Source organism: Cotesia typhae, unplaced genomic scaffold (assembly GCF_013202065.1).
Source record: "Cotesia typhae breed Kobodo isofemale line unplaced genomic scaffold, CoteBio_Ctyphae contig_22, whole genome shotgun sequence".
In the NCBI taxonomy this organism is placed as follows: Eukaryota; Metazoa; Arthropoda; class Insecta; order Hymenoptera; family Braconidae; genus Cotesia; species Cotesia typhae.
Genome location: NW_027423728.1, coordinates 3,280,284 through 3,303,722, shown reverse-complemented (window position 1 = coordinate 3,303,722; position 23,439 = coordinate 3,280,284). Strand labels below are relative to the sequence as shown.

Sequence of the window (23,439 nt, the reverse complement as noted above, 5' to 3'; positions counted from 1 at the left end):
GACTATAAAAATACAGAAATGACGAAGACCATGCAATTCTTTCTGAGAGAGTTTGAATTCATCTCTGAATAGATACATTTTCAAACTATAAATGGCCTTAGCCATCCATCTAGCATGATGAACAGCACCAGGACGTTTGAAAGAAATCTTTTCTTGAGGCATTTCTCCAAGGAAAATCAATGATAATTCCAATAATTCTTTATCTAACTTATTATAACATTTCTTTATCGATCGAAACTCAAATTTATGTAAATTTTCCTGAAACTCATAGTTTAAATTAAAATTTATCGAATTATTGATCAAAAACTGGAAATATTGATATTCGTTAATGTTTGACGATGAATATCTCGTAACGGCTTCACTTAATCAAAAAATCATAAGAGACCATTTTTGTAGAGCAGTAAATTTCCTACAAAATCATGAGTTCCGCAATCCGAAATAATTTTTTTCATCGACTTATAAAATTCATAATAAAAACGAATATTTTCCTTAAAATAGCCAAACTTCAACTATGAATATCTTTTAATCGGTTGAGTTTTTGAAAAGTCATAAGAGACCTTTTTGTAAAGCATTCAATTTCTCACAAAATCTATGCCACGGAATATTTTTCCAAGCAGTTGGAAGCGAGATATAAATGTTTTTATCTGATTATTCGAAAAAAATAGAAACCCGCAAAGCGGAGGACCTTCCCGTTATAATTAAGAGCTTATACTTGGAGAGAATTCTTTTAGGTGTCTACGAACCTATTTTTCAGAGTATAAAATCAAAAATAAATTATTCGATTTTTTTGACCCACCCTAATATATATATATATATATATATATATATATATATATATATATATATATATATATATATATATATATATATATATATATATATATATGTATGTATAAATGAAAAATATATCAAAATGCATGTGGGTACTCAAATGAAAGCTCTTGATGAGTGTAACATCAGGATGAGCTTAAATCTCTAAAAACATCAATATTTAAGAAAGTACAGTGCAATTTAATAAAAGTCATTATTTAATAAAGCAAAATTTTATTTATTTATAGTTCACAAGTCACGGCAGTCATGTAGTGACTGCAAGGTTACTAGTAATAATATCAAGTAAAAAGTTTCCATAATTTGTTATTATTCTAAAAATCTAATTGAATTAATTTTAATGCCTTGGAACTGATGAGAAAAAAAAGAAGAAAAGCTTCATATAAAATAACTAAAAAATGACAAAAAAAAAATGTCTAATAAATTGTGTAATACTAATTATTAAGAAGTCGCTAAATAACAACAGTGTGTTTATTATTCGAATAAATACAGATAAGGATTTAGCTTACAGACTTGAAAAATAAAAAAGTAAATAGAGTAACAACCCCATTTATCAATGAGATTAAAATTTTAAGAGAAATTGGTGTTAAAATAAACTGATCGTTAACTACAAGCTGTTAAATAATAAATATAAATAATTTGGAGGAATTGAAATTGTAATATAATATGAATGAATGTAAATATAAATGTAAAATGAAAGACCAGAGAACGAAATTTTTGATTTGGGGAAAAGAAACGGTATATATTATATTAAAATAAGTAATAAACTGGATAAAAGTATTAATTTAATTTAAATACCTGTCAAACAGGTAACGAGGTTTATTTAGTAATAAGTATTTCGTAAATTATGCTAATGGAATTTAAAAACTAACGTGTATTTTTTATTTTTTTTTTTTAATGAAAGTGACGAATAAATTCTATGACGTTTTTGGAATTTTTGTTGTTCGAATATTTCAATCGGTCAAAAAAAAAAAAATTGTGAAACTTATTTATCAAAAAAATCTGATTTAATTTTCCTGGAATCTTAATTTAAAAAATAAAATTATCTGAGAAAATGGAATTATAACTAACAGTGATAATATATTCGCTAAAGCAAACATAAATTATAATATTGTCACTTATAAAATTGACACATGAAGAGAAAATAAAAGACCGAAGTATTTAGCATCGGGCGGGCATAATATGCAGTGAAATGCATTTTAAATGATGAGTGAAGCTATTAATATATAAAATAAATAAATAAATAATCCTTTCGTCTGGTCTTTGTTGAAAGTTCTTAGGCTATGTAAATAACCATGACTAGAATCTTAAACTCATCTTTACTCAAACTCAACTCTCAACTTTTCTCATACGTGTGTTATATTAACTCTCGGTACGGATAAAAGTCTACGTACTAAGTAATGCCTTTACTTCTCAGCTCACGAACAGAAATAATGCCTACAATGGATCGTAAATACAGTCTCGCTGCAATTTGTTCGCTAATGTTGTCTATTCAATAAACATTTATGTTTAAATAAATAAATAATTTACTTTTTATTTTATTATTATGAATGATAATTGAAAAATTTTATTACAATTTTAGTAATAAACTGCTGTAGTTATAAATTTATCAGTTTTTTATGAAAAGTTACTTTCAAGAGGGGGGCAAACATTTCTTCAGAATGTTCAGATGTATTTTTTAATACTATTTTTTTTACATCTAAATTAATACTCTGTACTAACGTAATGTTTGTTAAGTATCAAATATCGTCAACTTAATATTAATTTTTTTTTTTATATAACTTTCCCTCAGAACTTCTGTATTACTGATGTGTACAAAGCCGATTGGCGTTAAATATATAAAAAAATAAATAATTTTTAAGCCTTGAAGAATAGCTTAAATCTATTAAATTTATGTCAATTAAGTTCACATAGGGTAGAAGTACCATTTTTGGCCACCTTATCATCGTTTTTGGCCAGCTGACATTTGAATTAATTTATAAAAAATTATAATATTATAACCATGTTTTTGTTGAGTTTTAAAAAATTAATATTAAAACAAATTGAGTTTGTAATGGTTTATTAATATAAATTCATTTCTATCGTTTATTTGAACAATAAATGGCCACAAACGGTACTTCTACCCTAATTATCTTCAATTGATGTTATAATTAATCGATTATTTAAATTTTTTTTTTCAATTTATTTCGTAGTTTGAAAAATTAATTTTGGCTTTTATCCTCAAATAATTTTCATATGCTATAAATACTATTTTTTAAGTAGAATTCTTTTTCAATATTCATCTCAGAATACCTATCGATGTCGGGTGTGGTCGAATGTCGCTTTTTACATACCAATTCAATTTTTTTTTGCATTCCCTACAAGGTTTTGAGGTCAAAGAGTTGATAAATTTATTATTTTTTTAGAAATTTTGGATTTTTAAACTTACACTAGAATTCAAATTTGCGCGCGCATGAATTTAGGATTTGCATATATTTTTATGCTTTGATATATTTGACCAATCACGTTACGAACAGTTTGCTTACATGATATATTTTTATATTTTTCATCTAAATTATAAAAGTGGATCCTCGCGTGTTTAGAATAACTCAGATTCGACTTTAAAATTTTGTTTAAATATCAAGATTATTATTATTATTATTATTATATTCCGAGATTTTATCATCTGTAGATTAATAAAAAGATAATAATAAAGGATCTTTAATAGTTAAGTCTCGTACTTAAAACCTTCTATTTTCAACTTCGATTCTTACAAGTAAAGTTATAAGTACATATGACGCAATTTAAATAGCTATTATTCATTATAAGTCGTAACGACGTGATAGTATCTAAATCGGGAAAGTAGGAAATGGAATTTCAGTACTTATAAGGAAAATATTTTTTATATTATTACCATGCACAGTTGTTCGATTACAAAATTTTAATAACAAACACTCCAAGTAATAATTTTTTGTAATTTATTTAGACAATCGTACTATTAAAAAAAAAAAAAAAAAAAAAAAAAATTGATTGGTAGTTTATCGTAATTGTTTAAAATTAACATCGATATTCATGTGATTACCATGCTAACTGGCAGTTAAATTTGTCGGAAATTATTTTTATAACATTCTTATGTATATACTTCCATGTTGCAAAATAATCCTCAAATAGAAGAGTAATAAACGACATTGGTTTGACTTAATTACTATGCGTAATATCGCAGACGTGAAAGTAGAGGTTTTGTGAATTAAGTGGCATTAAATCTTACCCTGCGGTAGAATAGCTACGATGTTACTAATTAATTTTCTTTTTAAACGCCTAACATTCAATTACTCGGTGAAAAAAAAAAAAATTTATAATTATGTAATTGTATATATAATAAAAAAAATAATTTGGATGCCTTAATAAATGAAAGTTCCAGGCTCGAGTCCATTCAAGAGCAATTATTTTTTTTAAGCGATCAAATTTAAAAACTATTATTGGACTGTAAGAAAAAGATGGAATTTCTGGGCCGTATGTGGTCAAGAAAGTGCGCTCGCATGCATATTATTAGCCTCCTTACTGTCCGTCATATCGATTACGATTGAGGAGCGAGAGTTTCTTCCTACTTTTCTTTATCGTATTCAACCTTAATTTACTTATACCTAATTAAAATAAAATAAATTATTATGATTTGATAGTTCTTCAAATCAAATGATACATAATTGAATATATAATAAATAATTTACCTTTTTTTGGCTCCATTTGACGTTGACCGAAGCCTTTCCTCGACGATAATCAGATTGATCAATCACATCGTCGTGAATTAATGATGCTCCGTGAATCATCTCTGCTATTAACGCGACTTGTCGTTGTGTTGGCAAGAGATCACTAGGAAAAAAATTTTTTATTAACAATAATAAAAAAAAGTAAGTACTATTATTTTTATTTATAAATTATGATAATTAAATCTAACAAGAAAAATAAATTTTATACTAAAAATAATTATCAGGAATTTTTGAAAATTTTTATCTATCTATATATATAAAAATCAATTGCTGTGCATTAGTCTCGCTAAAACTCAAAAACGGCTGGACCGATTTTCAAAATTTTTTTTTGTTTTGTTCGTTATAGTTCAGGGATGGTTTAGAAAAAAAAATTCTGGAATTTTGGAATTGAAAAAAATTTCAGCTTAAAAAATAAAAAATTGTTAATTTTGTATCGAAATCGCTATTGTTACGCTTGAGCCTCAAGGTTGCAAGAGTATACAAAATTGTCCAATATGCAGGAAGATACGTACAAGTATACTTCGGGTATCTTTATATATATATAAAAGCCATATATAATAGCTAAATTTGTCATTAAAGACAAATTTTTGGAAACTGGGGGAAATAAAGGATAAAGGGGGAAGGGGAGGACCTTTACTCAGTAGGAATTTTCGGTAACTGAAAAAGTAATTCGGACAGCCCAGACCGGGAATCGAACCCGGATCGTTTGGTTACGCGCCAAAGGCTCTATAATTTGTTATACATTTATTATATAAATAAAACACAAAACATATTAAAATGACCAACAAGTTTCATTTAATAACTTAATACCAACTTAACCGTCTATAATACGACCAGTGTTAATTGTTGACAAAAATAAATTAGAGTTTACAGGTTAAAAATCACAAATCAAAATTTGTAAAAAAAAAAATTTTTGTAGGTGATACGAAGTTCACCGGGTCAGCTAGTTTAATAATAATTTTGAAGTTAAAAAATTATTAATATCTATATTATTAAGAGAATAAGAAAAATTTTGTTTCCAGGGTAGACATATGATAAAATCGGGTTTTTTTAAAATGAAATTTAGTGTCATTGCAAGGGTCTTGACTTAAATTTGTGCCTTTTAAAGGTTTCATATCATTTTTACCGATAGTCAATTTACAATGATAGGTATTTAGGCTGCAGTCATTCGAAAATGCTCTATGTCTAGATACATAATTAAGAATTGACCTTGTATGTTGTGAAATATTGACATTTTTAAAGATACAAACTCATCCTGATGTTACACTCATCAAGACCTTTCATTTGAGTACCCACATCAATTTTTCATAAATTTTATACATTTATATACTTCACAAATACTATACATATAAAATATATAAAAAATGCCATGTGGGTACTTAAATGAAAGGTCTCAATTAGTGTAACATTAAAATGAGTTTATATCTTAAAAAATGTCAATAATTAATAAATTACTTTGTATTTTGTCTACTAATGATATTTTTAAAGATATAAGCTCACCCCGACATTACACTCATCAAGACCTTTCATTTGAGTATTTACATCAATTTTTCATATATTTATATATATATATATATATATATATATATATATATATATATATATATATATATATATATATATATATATATATATATATAAATGAAAAATATATCAAAATGCATGTGGGTACTCGAATGAAAGCTCTTGATGAGTGTAACATCAGGATGAGCTTAAATCTCTAAAAACATTAATATTTAAGAAAGTACAGTGCAACTTAACGAAAGTCATTATTTAATAACCCAAAATTTTAATTTTTTATAGTTCACAAGTCACGGAAATCACACAGTGACTACAAGGCTGCTAATTATTATAAAACAATTAATTTAAGCTCAAAACTAAAAATGTATTAATGATTAAAAAGTCTCAATTGGCTTTTCCAAAATTCAAATTTATCAGAAAAAAAAATTATTTATTGAATACTAAAAATTTTAATTATCTCTCATTACTATTATTATTAAACTAAAAAATAAATTTATTATTGTTATTATTATTGTAACCAATGTCTAGCTTCTAAAAGAAACTCATAGATAATTTAAGGTTTCACTAATGAACAATAAAATTAATTTATTATCTCATTAGTCAGCACCGACTAAATGTTATTTATTATCTTCTACTACAAATATAAATAAATATTAATGACTCATAATTCATAGCAAATAAATTAAATTGAAATAAATAGCTTTGTTACCAACAATAAAATCGACTCTTACTCTTATCATTTAAGCAAAAAAAAAATTTTCTAATTATTGATAAGCAAATAAAATAAAATTAAATTAAAAATTAAAATACAAAGTAACAATAAGTGATTGAAAATAATTAAATAGTATGAATGGACTGTTGAAGCAAAAGTCATATGCACTTACTTTCTTTCTTTGTGGTAATTGATGGCTCGTGCCATAAGTATTGCTGCCATTGGTCTCAAAGCCTTTCCCTGCCCATCAAAGTAGTACGTTGCTATTTCTTGGAGTTCTTTAACTGACGTATTCGCGATGAGCTCCTGTAAAAAAAAATAAACAATTTTTATTATACTAATTTTTCTGATTTATAAAAATAAAAAAAAAATAACTATAACGCGACCTTGACTCAGTTAAATAAATTTAAAGAAACAACAAAACTGAGCAGAAAGAAATTATTCAGTCTGGTACACCATAAAATTACATTCTAGATATTTTTACACGTATAAGAGACCCCGAGGTCATGATTGCTTTGAAATTGCTTATAGTATTAATAATTACTAACAAATAAGTGGATAATATACAAGAGCGATGCCGGATGTTTAGCGACACCCTTTTAAATCATAGATTGCGCAAAAAACTCGCTTTGGTTGCTGTATGATATATGATACTAAGTTAGTGTGTGGAGCAATTTACAACTCACGCTTGGTCTCGTTACTTCATAAGTTAAACGTTTGCTTGCAGTTAACCTCCGATTATTATATGTATCCTTATTTTTATTTTATTACATTTTTTCTTATACTTATTACAAAATTTTGATAAATTTTGCTACTTCTACGCAAATCATTTTATCAGTATAGTGCATTATGAATTTCCAAACTCGATTTTTATTTTTTAAATAGAATACAATTTTTTTGAAGCAATTAATAATTTTTCTTGTATATTGAAATTAAGTTGCAATGCGTCAGTTCATGTATTGATGAAAAATTCTACTTTTAATATAAATTGTTAATCAGTCTTAAACTTTTTTATGAATAAAAATTTGATATTCACCGAAAATCGTGAAAATTTTTATACAATTATTCATTATAATAATTTAAATACAAAAATATCAATTATTTAATTTTTCATGATTTTTTCAAAAATTTTTCTTATCAAAAAAAAAAAAAAAATTTTTTTTTAATTAAATAATTGACTTTTTTGGTAATAATGTAATTTTTTTAATATACTATATTTAATTAACTTTTAGAAAAAAAATATAAAATTAAAAAAATGAATTCTTAGTACAATTTCGATGAATTCAAATATTATACTCTAATTCCTAATTTACGGTAAAAAATATTTTTATTCACTAATAAAACTTGTCTTTTTGATTCGAAAAAATGAAGTTCTTAAAAAGAAAGAAAAATTGGTTATTTTAATTCAAGATTTTTCAATTTTCTTACAATTCATTTTTCCGTCAAACATTTGAAACTATTCAGCAAAGGAATTCAGGCTAGAGAAATTCCAAAGGACCCCATGCAGGAAACCCCCAGAGTTGCCAAAGGGGCCAGGCTTGGGTCAGTACTGGGAAACCTAGCTTTGGCGTACTTATATTGGCCCATGCCTGGGCCAGGATGCTTAACCCAGCCTCGGCCATGCCAATGATTACTCAAGCTTGGGCTAAGACTGGCTAACCTAGCCTTGGCCATTCATTGGCGACCCAAGCTTGGACCAAGACTGGGCAACCAAGCCTTGGCCGGCCCAATGATTGCTCGAGCCTGAGTCAGAATTAGATTCCCCAGCCACGGCCATTCAATGGGAAATCCAAAGTTAATTAATCATTAAACAATAGAATTTTAAACAGTAAATATTTATTGCTCAACGAATATTTGTTAGCAAACGTTAAAATTGAAAATTCATTATTCAACCAAAACATTTGCGTACCGTCAAAATTGATATAGTCTTTAGAAAATTAAAATATAAAATTTACAGTTGAATTTTTAATATTGATAATTTTAAACATTAAAATTTATAATAAGATATTAAAAATATACAGAACGATGTACGAAATCTAAAGTAATATAAGAACGTGACGCTTGCATTTTTTAATAACTAATAAACATTTGTAAAAAAATAGTTAATTTTCATCCAAACACAATATTAAATAACATAAATTATATAAATAATAAACCGTCACACTTGGTCACCATATAGATTTAGCTTATAAGAATGATGAGATGTGCATCAACTCACCGGTCGTATGGTGTAGAGGTTAGTCGTCGGTCTGGGAAGCGTACGGCTCGGGTTCGAATCTCGGTTAGAACGGACGCGATTTTCACTTTATTTCTATAATTAGCGAAAGTTAGATTTAAATCAAGAGTCACGGTCTGAATTTGCGCTAGCTCTACATCAAAATTAAAATAAAAAAATAACACTTACAAAATTCTTTTTTTATCATTTTTTATCAAATGACATAAACCAGACTTGAAAATGAACTATTATCCAGTTCTGGTAACTAGGCATGGGCCAGTAGTGACAATCAAACGTGGCGCAGTTTTGATTACCTAGCCTGGGCCAAGATAGGCTGACAAGCTTGGGACAGCCTTGGTTAGCAAGCATGGCCCAGATTTGGCTACCACGCATGGACCAGCCTAGGCGATCATACCTGGGCCAATGATAACAACCAAGCCTGGCACCCTGTTATCATCTCAGACTTTTACCAAAGCTGGGCCAAAGCGGGTTTACGAGCATGGGCCAGAGATTGACAGCATTGCGCCAAGCGAGGCCCATACCTGGCCCCGTCGTATTTTCCTGTATGGGACGCCAAAAAATGTTTTAACGAGCCAGCTTGATGTTTTAGAACTACTAAAAAATCGCAACATATATGACGGTATACAAAATCTCTAAAGCCAACTAAAGTCAAATTTATGAAACATGCTATTGTTTTTTCTTGTGTCTATCTTTCTCACTATATGTATAATAATTGAAGTCACTAATCTTTAAACAAATAAATAAATAAATATTCAGCAAAGGTCCGGAGGGTAATTTATAAAAAATATTGCGCAAATTGTTATTAAAATTAAAAAAATAAATTAGCACAAAGGACTTGTTAAATAGTTGAAAATAAAATAAATAAATAATTAATAAGACTTGGTAACCTATACGTGATATAATGATAGGTATGATAATTACGATCATGGACAAATAAATGAATAAATAAAAATAATTGATCAATAATGATCACGATCGTGATTATGATAACTATAACTATAAATATGAATATGAATATGAATCTGTATAGAAGTATAATATAAATATAATGTAATAATAAAATATAGTGAGGTAAAATGGTGAATGAGGAGGTCAGGGCCGGCGGACAGTGACTCGAACAAGCTTTGCGTGACTCGATGCAAACGAGACAGGTGCTTTCTACACCACGTAGCTATTCTCTACGCGTCAACGATTGAACGACCGTGAGTTCCAACCAAACGTTAAATCCAACCAACTAGTATCATATATTTCCATATATATATATATATATATATATATATATATATATATATATATATATATATATATATATATATATATTCATAATACATAGTGTGCAGCATGATCTAGAACTTAAACTTTCGCTGCATGCTGCATTAGTGTATAAGAGAGTCGGCAATAAGAAACGCTAAAATGATTCAGTGAAATTTTTATAAAAAAATTAATAAATGCTTATTTTATAAATATTTATATCGATATATAATGCTTACTCGTCGTATGTCATCATATACGTATTTAAGATCGTCTTCTATCAATCGATACGGATCCAGATGTACGTCAGGCAATGATCCAGGCTGTTGTGTTTGCATCGAACTCATGGCGCGGGATGTCGTAATACTGTGATCTCGGCTTCTCTCGTTTCGTTGCTGTAACAAATATCAATTTCTTTTTTATAACTCTCCGTAAAAAATTATCATTTTTAATTTTATATTTAATAACTTTAAATTAATAACCCGTTAAATCCTCGAATGGTTTTTAATTTTATTTTTATTACTATTGTAGGGAATTGCTGCAATTAAAAAATTATTTTTTTGAACAGTTAATTCAACTGATTCTTAAAAATTTGTTAGAATTTGGTTTTATTTAGAGTAAATTATCATAATTTTAATAAGTTTTTACATTAATCTGAACGAAACAGTAGAAAATAATTTTAAAATAAAAATAGGGTGATTAAGATAAAAATTCATTTTATTTTAGAATAAGTATAGAATACTTGATTAAATGTTTGTAAATATTTTATTGGTAGATATTTTTAAAAATAGTTATTCAAAAACATATCACATTTTTTTAATATAAAATGAATTTTTGTTAATCACTTAATTACTATTTTAAGTTTATTCAAAATTATTCTCTACTTTTTTGTTTGGTTGCTAATAAAGCGCGTTTTTTTTAATTTTTTAAACTAAAATATACTTCAAATTTTTTAGTAAAATAAAAAACAAGAAAAATTAGATTGTAATATTTTACTTTATTAAAATATGAACAATATTTAATGTAATTTTATGAATAATATATGTTTAAACTGTAGAATTAGTCATTTTTTTAATTCGTTTTTTGTTGAAACAATTATTTTATTTTTGAGGAACATTACGACATAATATGTGATTGATAAAAAAAAAATTTTAAGTGTCATTTGTATAAATTAAAGAATTGTGGATTGTAAAACTAAACAATCACCATGAATTTTGATATTAAATAATAAAAGACTGAGAAAGCGGCAGAATGGCCGAGCGGGCTAAGTTATTATATCTTTAGTTCGTTCTTACATGATGCCGTGAGGCGAGGGTTCGAGCCCCGACGGTGTTATTAGAATAGTTCCAAACCAACCGTCGGGGGTCACTCCGGTAGCCGACTTTGTACTGGCATGGGTTTTCTCTGTGGTTTCCCCATCGCCACTATTCCAACAAGCCCATTCGAAAGAGGTTAGGAATAGGGTGAATACAGTACAGAAAGCACAAGTCGGTCCACAGCCGCAAAAGATAACGCAGTAATTATAACAATTTGAAAAGAGCAGGTTGTGATATCTATGTGCAAAATTGAAAAAGGCAGAAAAATTTGAAAGAAATTCGAACGCAGTGAAATAGAGAGAGGCAGTACAATTGTGAAGAAAAAATTGTAAAAGGCAGTTCTTACTGCTGTTTACAATGTAACAAATCTATCTATCTAATAAAAGACTGAGAAATTTTATTTTGAAATAGAAGTTACTCAATGAATTTGAATGAATTCCATATTAAAAAGCCATAAAATAAAAAATTTAATGAGATTTAAAACTTCAGATTAAAAAAACATTGTATTTAATGTAAACAGATAAAAGTTTAAACTTTGAAGTAACAAAAAGCTGATTATCACTCTACCACGCATTGAAATCTCCATAAAAAAAATTATCAGTGTCCTCATTTAAACTCAAAGAAAGAAAAAAAAAAAATAAACTAAACAATTCTTTAGACCCGAAGAAACGTGTCTAATCTCGTTTTAAAAATGCAAATTAATTTTCCTTAACACAAATGTATAAAAATTACTCCATAAATTATAATCACTAAATAAAACGATAACAGTAAAAAGAAACAAGGAAATAAAGCGACAAAATCTGAATAAGAAAATAAAATAACAATAATAATAAATAGCGTTATTTATCACGACAGTGAATTTATTATGAAATATAAATACCTACGCGTACGTGTAAATTTTTAAAATATACACTTTGTTGTTACTCAAATGCGTTGAGTTGAGTAAACAATGAGGTGTTATTAAATAATATTAATTGGCAAGACCGCGCCTGTAAAAATTTTCTCTGAATTAAAATAAAAACTCTAACCATGTGACATTTGTCGCTGGCGGATTATAAATTTATTTACTTATTGGAAGCTTATATGTACAAATATAAATACAAATACCGATATATCAGTGTGCAAAGACACGTAAATTGCATCTCGGATAATTATTGCGATATACCCTTTCACGTTTTCTTGTACGCGACCGCATTTTATCATCCAATCCTCTCCTTTATAAGTGCATTTAGTTACTTTTGCTTATTCTTCATCATTTAATTCTTTTTATTTATTTTTTCTAATGCCTCTAATACGAGTCGAAGCATCATTTATTCGTCTCTGGAGAATAGAAGCGCTTATAATGGAATTCCATTACGGTCAAGCAAGGTAAATGCGACACAATTTAATTAATAATGCTTCATCTTTTAAATAAGTCATTAATTCCCTCAGATTTTCAGTATTAATCATTGCTTATTATTAAAAAAGTTTAAATGAAATCATTGATTTAATAATACATTAATCATTAATTTTATTTATATTTTTTTTTAATGGAAAATTTATTCACGATGGAATTTTTGTAGGACATAATTTAAAAATTTTCACGTTTTTTTTGTTTTCATTCATTTTAATTATTGTATGTTTTATTTGAAATTTTTTTGAAAAAACTTTTTTCAACATAGAAAAAATTTTTAAGTTTGATTCAAAAACAGAAAAATTATTTTTAATAATTTTATTTTCAGGAATTAAATAGAAAAGTTTACGAAAAAAAAATTTCTTGGTTCAAAATACAAATTATTTTCTTGGTTGAAGATTTTTCTCTTTAATTAACTTAATTTTAATCAACGTATCAGTATTATGAGAAATGAATGGCACGATACTTAGAAAAAAAAAAAAAAACAAAGCCGTGTAATCTCATGTATGACTAGTTCATTGTGGAAAGTCATTAGTAATTACTAATTAGTCTCAAGACTGATGAGAAAATAAAACACAAATGGTGTGAAAATTACACTAAAGATTGTGTTTAGTTGTATAAAAATAATTAGTAAAAATTGAAGTTTCAAATGCTGGGTAAAAAATTGAATCTATGACAAAGTCGTTACAATACTTTCATGCAAAGTTTAGTTAGTTAGTCTGAAGTTTTTTTCAGCGGATAGATTCGAAAATTAATGTGAATTTTAATCCAAATATGGAATTTAAACATTTTTAAAAATTTCAATTATCTGAAACAAGTATTATATGCTAAATTGCTAAAATATACTTCAACCGATTTTTCTCAAGTTTAAGTTTTTCAAAAATTAATTATATTTTTCTAAAAAATTGGACTTATTGACAAATCCTAAGGTACAAAGTAAAAAATAATAAATTAGTAAAATTACTAGATTTAATTAAATAAAATTAATATCTTTATTGTTACTGGAATTAACTTTTGTATAGTAATTGTTATGATTTCTTAATAAATAAATTATTATATTTAAAATTTATCAAAAAAATTCAACTTGTAGAAATTAAGAAATAAAAAATTTATCTAATTTTTAAAAAAATATTGAAATTTATTTGTTATATATAATTGGGGAAAAAGGGTGTAAAAAATTAAATAAATAATTTGTATACCTTTAGAATAAAATTAAAAATAAATAAATAGTTTGACAAATCAAAAAAATGAATCTTACAACTTCTTCAAGCACCATATCCTATTTATTGATATTAAATCATTTATGTTTTGAGGTTACTGAATGAGAGTAATGACTATTTATAAATTATTTACTCAATTACTTAATTGACTGTTTAATTCACGTTTGTAAACTGATGACCTTGCAATTCCTGAACCACGTGCGTCTAATCCATCTGTCTACAATCTATCAACATCAACATGAACCTAATATAACTGAACCGTACACATATAATATCGATATACCGTAATCAGTATCAATACATGTCTCAAGCACGTAGACGTTTTATTTGAACGTCTAAGCCGCTAACTGTACTATGTACACGGCGTATGAATATCCTACCATTCACATAACGATCTCGTAATTACTAGTATTATGACCGCAAAAAAAAAATAAATCTTCAGGCAGTAAGTATTTTACTCTTAATACTAATAACAAAAAAAAATTAATATAATTATGAACGCTCTCGCAACATTACAACGCATAATAATGTTAATATTATTTTTTTTATCCTCCTAGATATCGGATTAAAAAAAAAATTTTTCTTTCATTTTCACGTAAATTTTATGGCGATTTATTGAGGGTTCTAAGCATCGTGATTAAAAGTTACTATTGTACCGTAGAAATAAAATAAAAAAAAAAAATAAAATAAAATAAGATTGTTATTAACATGTTTTCGATGGAGATATGGATGGTTGTTGGAAGAGTCATTTATTAGTATTTATGCTGGATTGAGCAATGACCGTGTCAGATATGTACTCAAGCGTATCTTGTAATTTTACTATCAACTATCATACGAGAGTGAGGACTAAATATTTAACCGTGGGATTTACCGCTGGAACTTGAATTAAAATCAAATCAAATCAAACTTGTATTTACAAGTTTGTACATTACGAATACTAATTATCGTCTTTAGATTTTTTTAAAAACTCGCGGTGAATATTTATATACTTAGTGTATTTATTTATTTATTTATTTATATTTAGATTTTTATTGATGGTTTATCTGAGCGAGCGAAAGCAAGTTCAGCAGAATATGAAGCGAACTTTTACTTGGAATCGCCTCAGGTAAATCGGATTCTGTGCCGAGTACATCAAGGACGCAGGTTGAAAAAGTACTATCGATGGTAATTATTGTTTGCATGGGAATAGGGACAAGTGCAGTAGGTTTACGTGTTAAAATTAAATAAAATTTAGGGAGTTTTTTTTTTTTTTTTAAATTAATTTTCTAAACAATTCAGGGAAATTATAGATTGATAGAATTAGATTATATAATCTGGAATCTTTTAAAATTGAAGAATTTAATTTATCGATTTTTTATCAAATAATTTTTTTGTAAATAAAAACTTGAATTCACCTAAGCCGTCATACAGTCTACGTAAACCACTTTTTTAAATTAATTATATTATTTTTCATTTTGAAATTATCAATTTATTTTGTTGCTCATCGCTAAATTAGGAAGATAATTGATTACAATTTTTTGTAACCATTGAGTCATAAATTTTTTTTATTTTTCGCAATGTGACTAATTCATCAAAAAATAATTTCAACTGATTAATATTTAAAAAAAAATTGCTTTTCTTCTTATAATGCAAAATCATTAATTTTACTTTTAATTGAAGGAAATGATTTTTTATAATAATTAATTAAAATCGATAATAAACAGCTGGCAAATTCTCATTAGAACGATTAACATATGTTTAGATATAAATTTCCACTAGCGAGTAATTTTTTGACGATTCGCCACCTAGCGGAAATCCGCGGAATTGCGTAAAAATTTTAATGTTTCTATTTTCCGATTATATTTACGCATGGACAATAATTTTTTTTTTTTTTTTTTTTTTTTTTTAAAAATACTGATTTTACCTCAAAAAATAAAGGCAAGTTAAAGATAATTAAATGTGAGTTAAAGGTAATAACCCAAGATTGGACGCAAATTGAGTGGAAAGCCGTGCTTGTATAATTGACTCTCACGTTGGATGAGTTTATTCGCAAATTATCGACGACATGAACATGAATATTAATAAGCCAAAGCACTTTAATTTCTTTAAAATTCGCGGTTAAAGTAAAGACTCGAATTTTTTTTTTATTTTAAAAATATTTTGCAGACAGACGTGACTACCGGAGAATAAATTAATATTTTTATTTAAATTTATGGCTAAAGACGTTCATTGTCCTGACCAAGGAGTTCCCACTGGTAATTTTATAATAAAGGCTCACAAAAAATGAAATTCTGAGAGGCGTGAGGTATCATGGCTTCTATTTGTTCAATCTGTTTACCTGTGGCTTCTTATATATTTTGTAAATATGAGGTAAGAGGGCAGACACAAGAACCTCGGTTAACTATAGAATAAATATTATTTCAAGTTCAATATTTTTGAATTTTGTATTCGACGAAGAGTTTTGCAAAAAATGGAATTTTAAATAAAACCGCGAAAGAGTTAAATAAATATGTAAGAATGATAATGAAACTGGGAGTGGGAATAAAAAAAAACATGTAAGATAGCGAGATACAATATTAAAGTGACCACCTGTGCCCCGGGGTGGACCACTTTCACATTTTTTTACCTTCTGTGGTCCCAGTTCGACTTCTTCCGCTTCGTTAATTTCAACTCAAGAACGATTGGATATACGCGATGGTATTTGAATTTTTAAAAGTGAAAACAAACGTGTCTCTTTGAATACTACTATTGTACTAATGTTATTCAAATAAAATCGGCAAATTTTTTTTTATAAAAATTACTTTAAATTTCTATTTCACGGAATTTTAGATAAAAGTTGGTAAACTTTTATTTGTTTAATGTTTGAATAGAAAATAAAAAATTTTAAAGAAATACACTATAAAATTAAACAATTAAAATAATTTTGTAGAATAAAATTTATTTTTTTCGGTAGCATTACAATTTTTCTAATTGAAAGGCTTGACAAAGAAAGTTTCGAGGTCAAAATAACCATAAGTCATAGAAGAAATGTTTCAAAATTTATAATCGCTGTTGAATTATAAGAACTATTTCTTCAAAGATTAATTATTATTATTGTTACTATTAAATACCATTCTATTAAAAAGTAAACATGCTTATATAGACGTATTATAAATTAATGATCGAATGAATAGGGCAATTGCGGCGGTGATGAACGGTTGTATCACGGTAATAAGTAACCTTTACGTAAATTGCATAATTGTTCAATTCAATTTACATTTGAGAAGATTAAATAGTTACCGAAAATTTTTAAAATTTTTATTTTTTGTTGCTTCGTCAAAATATTTAATCACAGTAATTATAATAATAATTTTTTAATCTACAATCGTTTTGAAAGAGCAAAATTTTATCAGCTTAAATTTAGTGACTGAAAAAATTTTTGGTGATTATTATTATAATTTATTAAAATTTAAAAAATATATTATTCAAATGAATTTTATTATTTCTTTACCTTACTGAAAGTTTGTTTTGTCGTTTATTAATTAAAATTTTCATTTTTAATATACTAAACTTTAAAAATAAAAGTATAAAATTTTCAATTTAGAATTTGATCAAAATTTTTATCATTAATCTTATTATTTTAAGATTTAATAATCATAATCTGTATTTTTATTGTTATTATGATTAAAAATATTTTTATAAATATTTGAATAATTATAAACATTGTTGGCAAACAAAATATAAAAAATAAAAGTATATAAAATATTTAGTTCGCTCTCGCTATTAAGTTGGGTGCGATGGAATGCAATAGCGGGACGGTTAAATTTCTCCGGTGCAGCTTTTCACGAATAGAAAGGTGGATTAGAGTTTCTTCGGAGCATTATACTTGGTATGGTATAAATGCCACTTAACTTCTTCAAACATTTATTCTTTTATTTGTTATTTAATACCCACCGCATAATTAATTATTCTGATAAGATAAATAGACCCATCACTGCGACTTACAACTCTATTTAAATTAATATTAATTATTAGAATTTACCACAATACAAGCCTAATTAAAAAAAAATTGATATTACTGCGCTAAAAAAAATTAATAAGACGAAAATTCGGTCATGATTATATTGTTAAGCCGGAAGTGGATGACCGATTTATAATACTGTAAATATTTAATAATATTATGGTTGATTGGCAAGCAAAAAAATCAAGTTCAATGGATCTCAATTTTGATTGATATTTTTTTAAAAATATTTTTTAAGCATCAACTTCGCCAAAATAATGATTTATTGAATCGTGATCGTGTACGCACAGAGTTTACTTTTGAGAAAGGGAAAACATACACTTTCTCCGCGTGTCCGAGAGCGATGTCGACCCACATACTGAGTCATCGTGCTACGCGTTTATATTCCTCAAGGATCGAAGATGCTGTTTTGTATTAAGTTTATATATTTTACCGAATATGTGTGTGAGTATAGAGACAGGCATTGGTTAATTTTTTTTTTTTTTTTAACTTAAAATGTCTTTTAAGCGCCGCAACACCAAATAATTATAATCAAGGTTGCTCTCACGATCCTTTTACCTTCAATATAGTTGAGGAAATGAGAATATCTAAAATTTCATAATGGACGGACGGTATCTTTAATTAAATAATATTGACTTGAAAAAAAAAAATTAATTTGGTCAAATTAGACAAAAATTCAAAATTTAATTTTTTATTCAAAAAAAGTTGAGAAATTTTACTTCGTTGTTTTTTTATAACGGTCTCAATAACGGTCAACTATAAAAATTTTTGAAATTCTAGAGCTCGAAACTAATAAAAATGATAAATTTTTAAATATTTTATTACGTCTATTGCAAATCTAAAAAGTTTATTTCGTAATGACGGTCAATTGAAATAATAAAACTATTCACTAACACTTCTTTCACTTTTTTATTATGATTTTTACTTAAAAATTTAACATTTTTGATCTTCTAATTTTTTTAAGAAACAAATTTTTTAATTTTTTATTTATTTTTGAATTTTTCAATAAATCTACACATGTTAAAAATTTTACAATGATAAAAAATGTAGTTTTAAGTTGATCGTAAAATAAAATTATAATTTATGAGTGTTTAATTAATCCTCAACGTTATTGATGACTTCAAAACATGAAGTGATTTAATAAAATAAATATTTGATCTTTTCATTGCAAAATAACATAATAATTATTGGTTTAAAAAAAAAATTCCCGTTGGTTTTAATACCAGGACATGAAATTTAAATTAACTCGTCGTGATAAAAATATTAATTTGTATCTAAATTTTGAGCTATAAAAATGCAAAAATTAATGAACTTTTGGGTTGAATGGATTGAATGCGGATGGAAGTAGCGAATTATTTAAACAGTCAGCGACCTTCAGATTTAATGAAGAAAATAAAAGTACTTGAAGATTTTAAAGATTTACAAGTTTCACAAAAAGATTAGTAAATAAAATTGTTATTTTTCAAGGCTATGAAAGCGCAATCATGTGAAAGTAAACAAAGGCTAGATTAATAAGTCTGCGCAAGTACTTTAAATTTAAATGAATAAAATAAATCTAAAGAATTTATTGCATCTGATCAAGTAATTCTAGATAATGACTCTTCATATTTTAATGATTTATTTATTTTGTATTAAATATTCAGCCTTTATCCTGTCTTCTTTATATTTAGATATCGGAGACACGTTTCCAAAGATTTTGCATATTATTATCAGTAAATACACGCTGGTATGCCGTGCAAATCAAAGAGTACGCTTTATCGTCATCTGTTTTCAAAACAGTTCCTTGTTTTATCAACCAAAACCAATGTTTATTTAAGCACGACCTTTGTTTGCCGAACAATTAAGATATTTAATAAATTAAAGTTCGATTAATCAAACAGGAATCGAAATTTTTTCATGCGTCAATAAAATGGTAATAGAGCACGAAGGAGAAATAAATGAGAAGAATACTCTTTTTCAACATATAAATTTGTTTTGAGATGTTACGTTTTCTCGATTTAACAAATGTACTTAAACAAATCAAGAAAATAAAGAGAAAAAAATTATTCATTAAAATTTTAGTCTAAACATATTTTTTAAACAAATTTAAATCGACGGTCTAATTAGCAATTAGTCTAACTCCTTATTTTTTAGAGAGTGATTTTTTAACTTTTTAATGTAGTAATAGTCTAATTATAAATTATTTGAATGATCCAAACCAATATCATATACCTCTATTAGATATTAAATTGTTTTTTAAAATGATAATAAATTTTGTACTAATTGTTTTTCTGTACAAATGGAAGATTATCTCGAATGACGTTAGATAATTTGCTAATTAGAACGTCGAAATATGTTTCACAATGGGTGTAAGTAAGAATTTTTTTTTAATCTTCTAAAGTAGTACCATCGCACATACTTTAGCGTGTCAAATGTGGTATAGTTTTTTTTGTTAATTCTTATTATTTCATATGCTATCTCTCATTCACTTTTATTCATGAGTATTTTTTAATATTTAATAAATTTATTGAAAATTTATTAAATATGAAATGTGAAATGTATAAGAGCCTCAAAAACTCGAACTTTTAAATTAAGAACGTTCCTAGATAAGAAAAAGACACCAGTAGGTTGTGGCTATTGGTTTCTTTCTCACGCACTAATGCTGCCTCTCTTTACAAACTATCGCTCACTTACTTCCACTCACGTAAAATATCGAAAGTCACTAACTTCAAACATTTTTTATAAAAAAATAAATACCGCTCGTTTATGTTATTTTTGATAAAAAATACTTGTTATATCTTCAATTAATGATTCTTAGTTTTTTAAAACAATCCTAAGAAAAGTACGATTTATATTAAATAGACGTTCGCTTGAACGTCGGTCAACAGAGGGTTTGTATGTAAAATATACAAATTTTAAATGCTAATATTTCAAAATTTAGTGTCGCAAGGGCTATTTAAAAAAATTCTTTCGTATAGAGGATACTTATTAGTATAGGTACTCTAAATTTCAAAAAAATTTTAGAAAAATGGTTTTTTCTTAGAACGTTCCTAAATACCTCTAAAACTGTTTTGTTCAAAATTTCATTCTGCACCAATCGATATAGATTTATTTGAAGATTAATCAGTCCAAATCTTTAAAAAATTCAAAGAAAACCTACGTGGCGATGAAACTACCTTAAATGAAGAAACTTTTTCTTGAAAAATTTTTAAAGGAAAGCGAAATCATTTTCAATAGAGGAAAATTGTATTTTTCGATAAAGAATTTGATTCTATCTAAAGATAATATACTTTTAATGAAGATGTAGAATTTATCAATCTAAGAAAACAAGTTTCAAGACAAGAATTTTTTGAACCAAGACTTGAAATTTTCTTCAAAATAATATTGTTCTTGGATTAGGAATATTTCTCTTGAATTAAATATTTTTTTTTTTTTGTTTTTTCAGTGTGATAAAACGCACACGATTAAGCGATAATTTACAATATTTTTAATTTAACAATTAGAATGGACAATTAAAATTGTCTGAAAGAAATTTTTAATTTTTTAGATTGATATCTAATCTTAAGTATTGAAGAAGAAAAAGAAAAACAATAGCATATTCTGTGGAGAGCATTAAATTAAATGAGGTCAAACTTGAGTTCTTTGACGTTACTCGACCTTACTCCTTACTTTTTTACTTTAGTTTAGTTATATTACTTATACTTTTAAATTATAGTAGTGTAGTAAAGTATAAGTAGTATAAGTATTATACTAAGTATAATATTGGTGTATGTAGTACGGGAGGATTTACGTTTCGCTTTCGACGGAGCGAAAGCTCGTACGTTCATTGCACTTCACTTGTTGTATTTAATTCACGGCACAGTAATAAATGTTTATGTATATATTTGTGTATAGTATCAATGTAAGTGTGTATGTGACGTCGTACGATGCAACTGTTAAACATGATGCACGTACAATTAAATACCAAGACATATTTACATGATCTCGCAATGTTGCATCCTACCGATATATATTTTTAGTTACGAAATCATTTATCATCTTTGACAAAGACATTGTCCAAAGAACTTTAAATACCTACTGACTGTTCTGTTGGTTTTTTAAATTATATTGACCTACTAACCGTTTAAATACTCGAAATTATGGTAATTACACGGTTATAACTCCTTATTAACTACCTTCCATTTTATTACCGAATAATTTTTTAATGAAAAATCATTTTCAAGGGTGATGGGACTTTTTTTTTGGTATGTTGGGAAAAAAAAAAAATAGTTGATCAAAAATTACACAAATTACATTTCATGAAGAAGTTAAGTTATAATTTACATTTAAAAGTGTTTATGTCTCAAAATTTAATTCATGTATAAAAAAAAAGATGACAAGTTTTGATTGCATTTGTCTAGAACTAAGAAAGAAAAAATTTAGTTAAAGAGAAATATTTTTGATTCAAATCTAGTCATGAAACTCATTTTTTTAGCGAAGAGAAATTTTAAATCTGAAGATTAAGAGTGTACACAGAAAAAAAAGTTTACTTGAATCAAGTAAATGATTTTGAAGAACTTGATCTTTTTGATTTAAGTAGAAAAATTCTTAAACCAAGAAATTTTTCTTGGTTTAAGTAAATATTACTCGATTTAAGAATTTTTTATCTTGATTCAAGACAATGAAACTTTTCAAAAAAAATTTCTTGGTTCAAGAATTTTTCTCTTGGTTCAAGTTAATTTTTTTTGTGTATCTTTGTGTGATACAATCAAATCTTCCATCAAAAACTCATAATTATTTTAATTCCTTTGAAGAATTAAAAATTTTTTTTTTCACAAACACTTACACTTACACTGTAAAAAATCCGGAGTGAATCGGGAGTGAATTTCACTCCCATTTCACTCCTATCACTCGGAGTTTCGGAGTGAAGTAATTAATCACTCCGCGTAGGTAGTGAATCCGGAGTTTTTGTTTGCGGAGTGATTCCGGATTTCACTCCGAAAAACATCCGCGTTCGCAGTTTTTAAAAAAAATAAAATAAGGATGAATTTTAGTTCTACAAAAAAATCTCAAAATTAATTTACTATAAATGATTTATTATAAATCAACAAATAATAATAATAATAATAATAATAATAATTGTTTATTTAGCAGCTTGCTATTTTTCATACAATTTTTTAGATTAAAAAATAATATTAATTTAGATAATAATAATAATCTATATTATTAAAAGAATAAGTAAAATTTTGTGGCCAGTGTATTTATATGATGAAATGGGT

General features: G+C 26.5%; 1 protein-coding gene across 1 annotated transcript in view; it reads right to left on the bottom strand.

The window, feature by feature from the left end:
- Positions 1-23,439, bottom strand: part of Qless (decaprenyl diphosphate synthase subunit 1 qless) — a 33,577-nt gene that overhangs the window by 4,111 nt on the left and 6,027 nt on the right. Inside the window, exons 3-5 of the mRNA XM_074237788.1 lie at positions 10,534-10,689; positions 6,980-7,113; positions 4,536-4,677 (exon numbers count right to left, since the gene is read on the bottom strand). Of these exons, the coding sequence (XP_074093889.1) occupies positions 4,536-4,677; positions 6,980-7,113; positions 10,534-10,689 (432 nt within the window). The remainder of the gene's footprint in view (positions 1-4,535; positions 4,678-6,979; positions 7,114-10,533; positions 10,690-23,439) is intronic.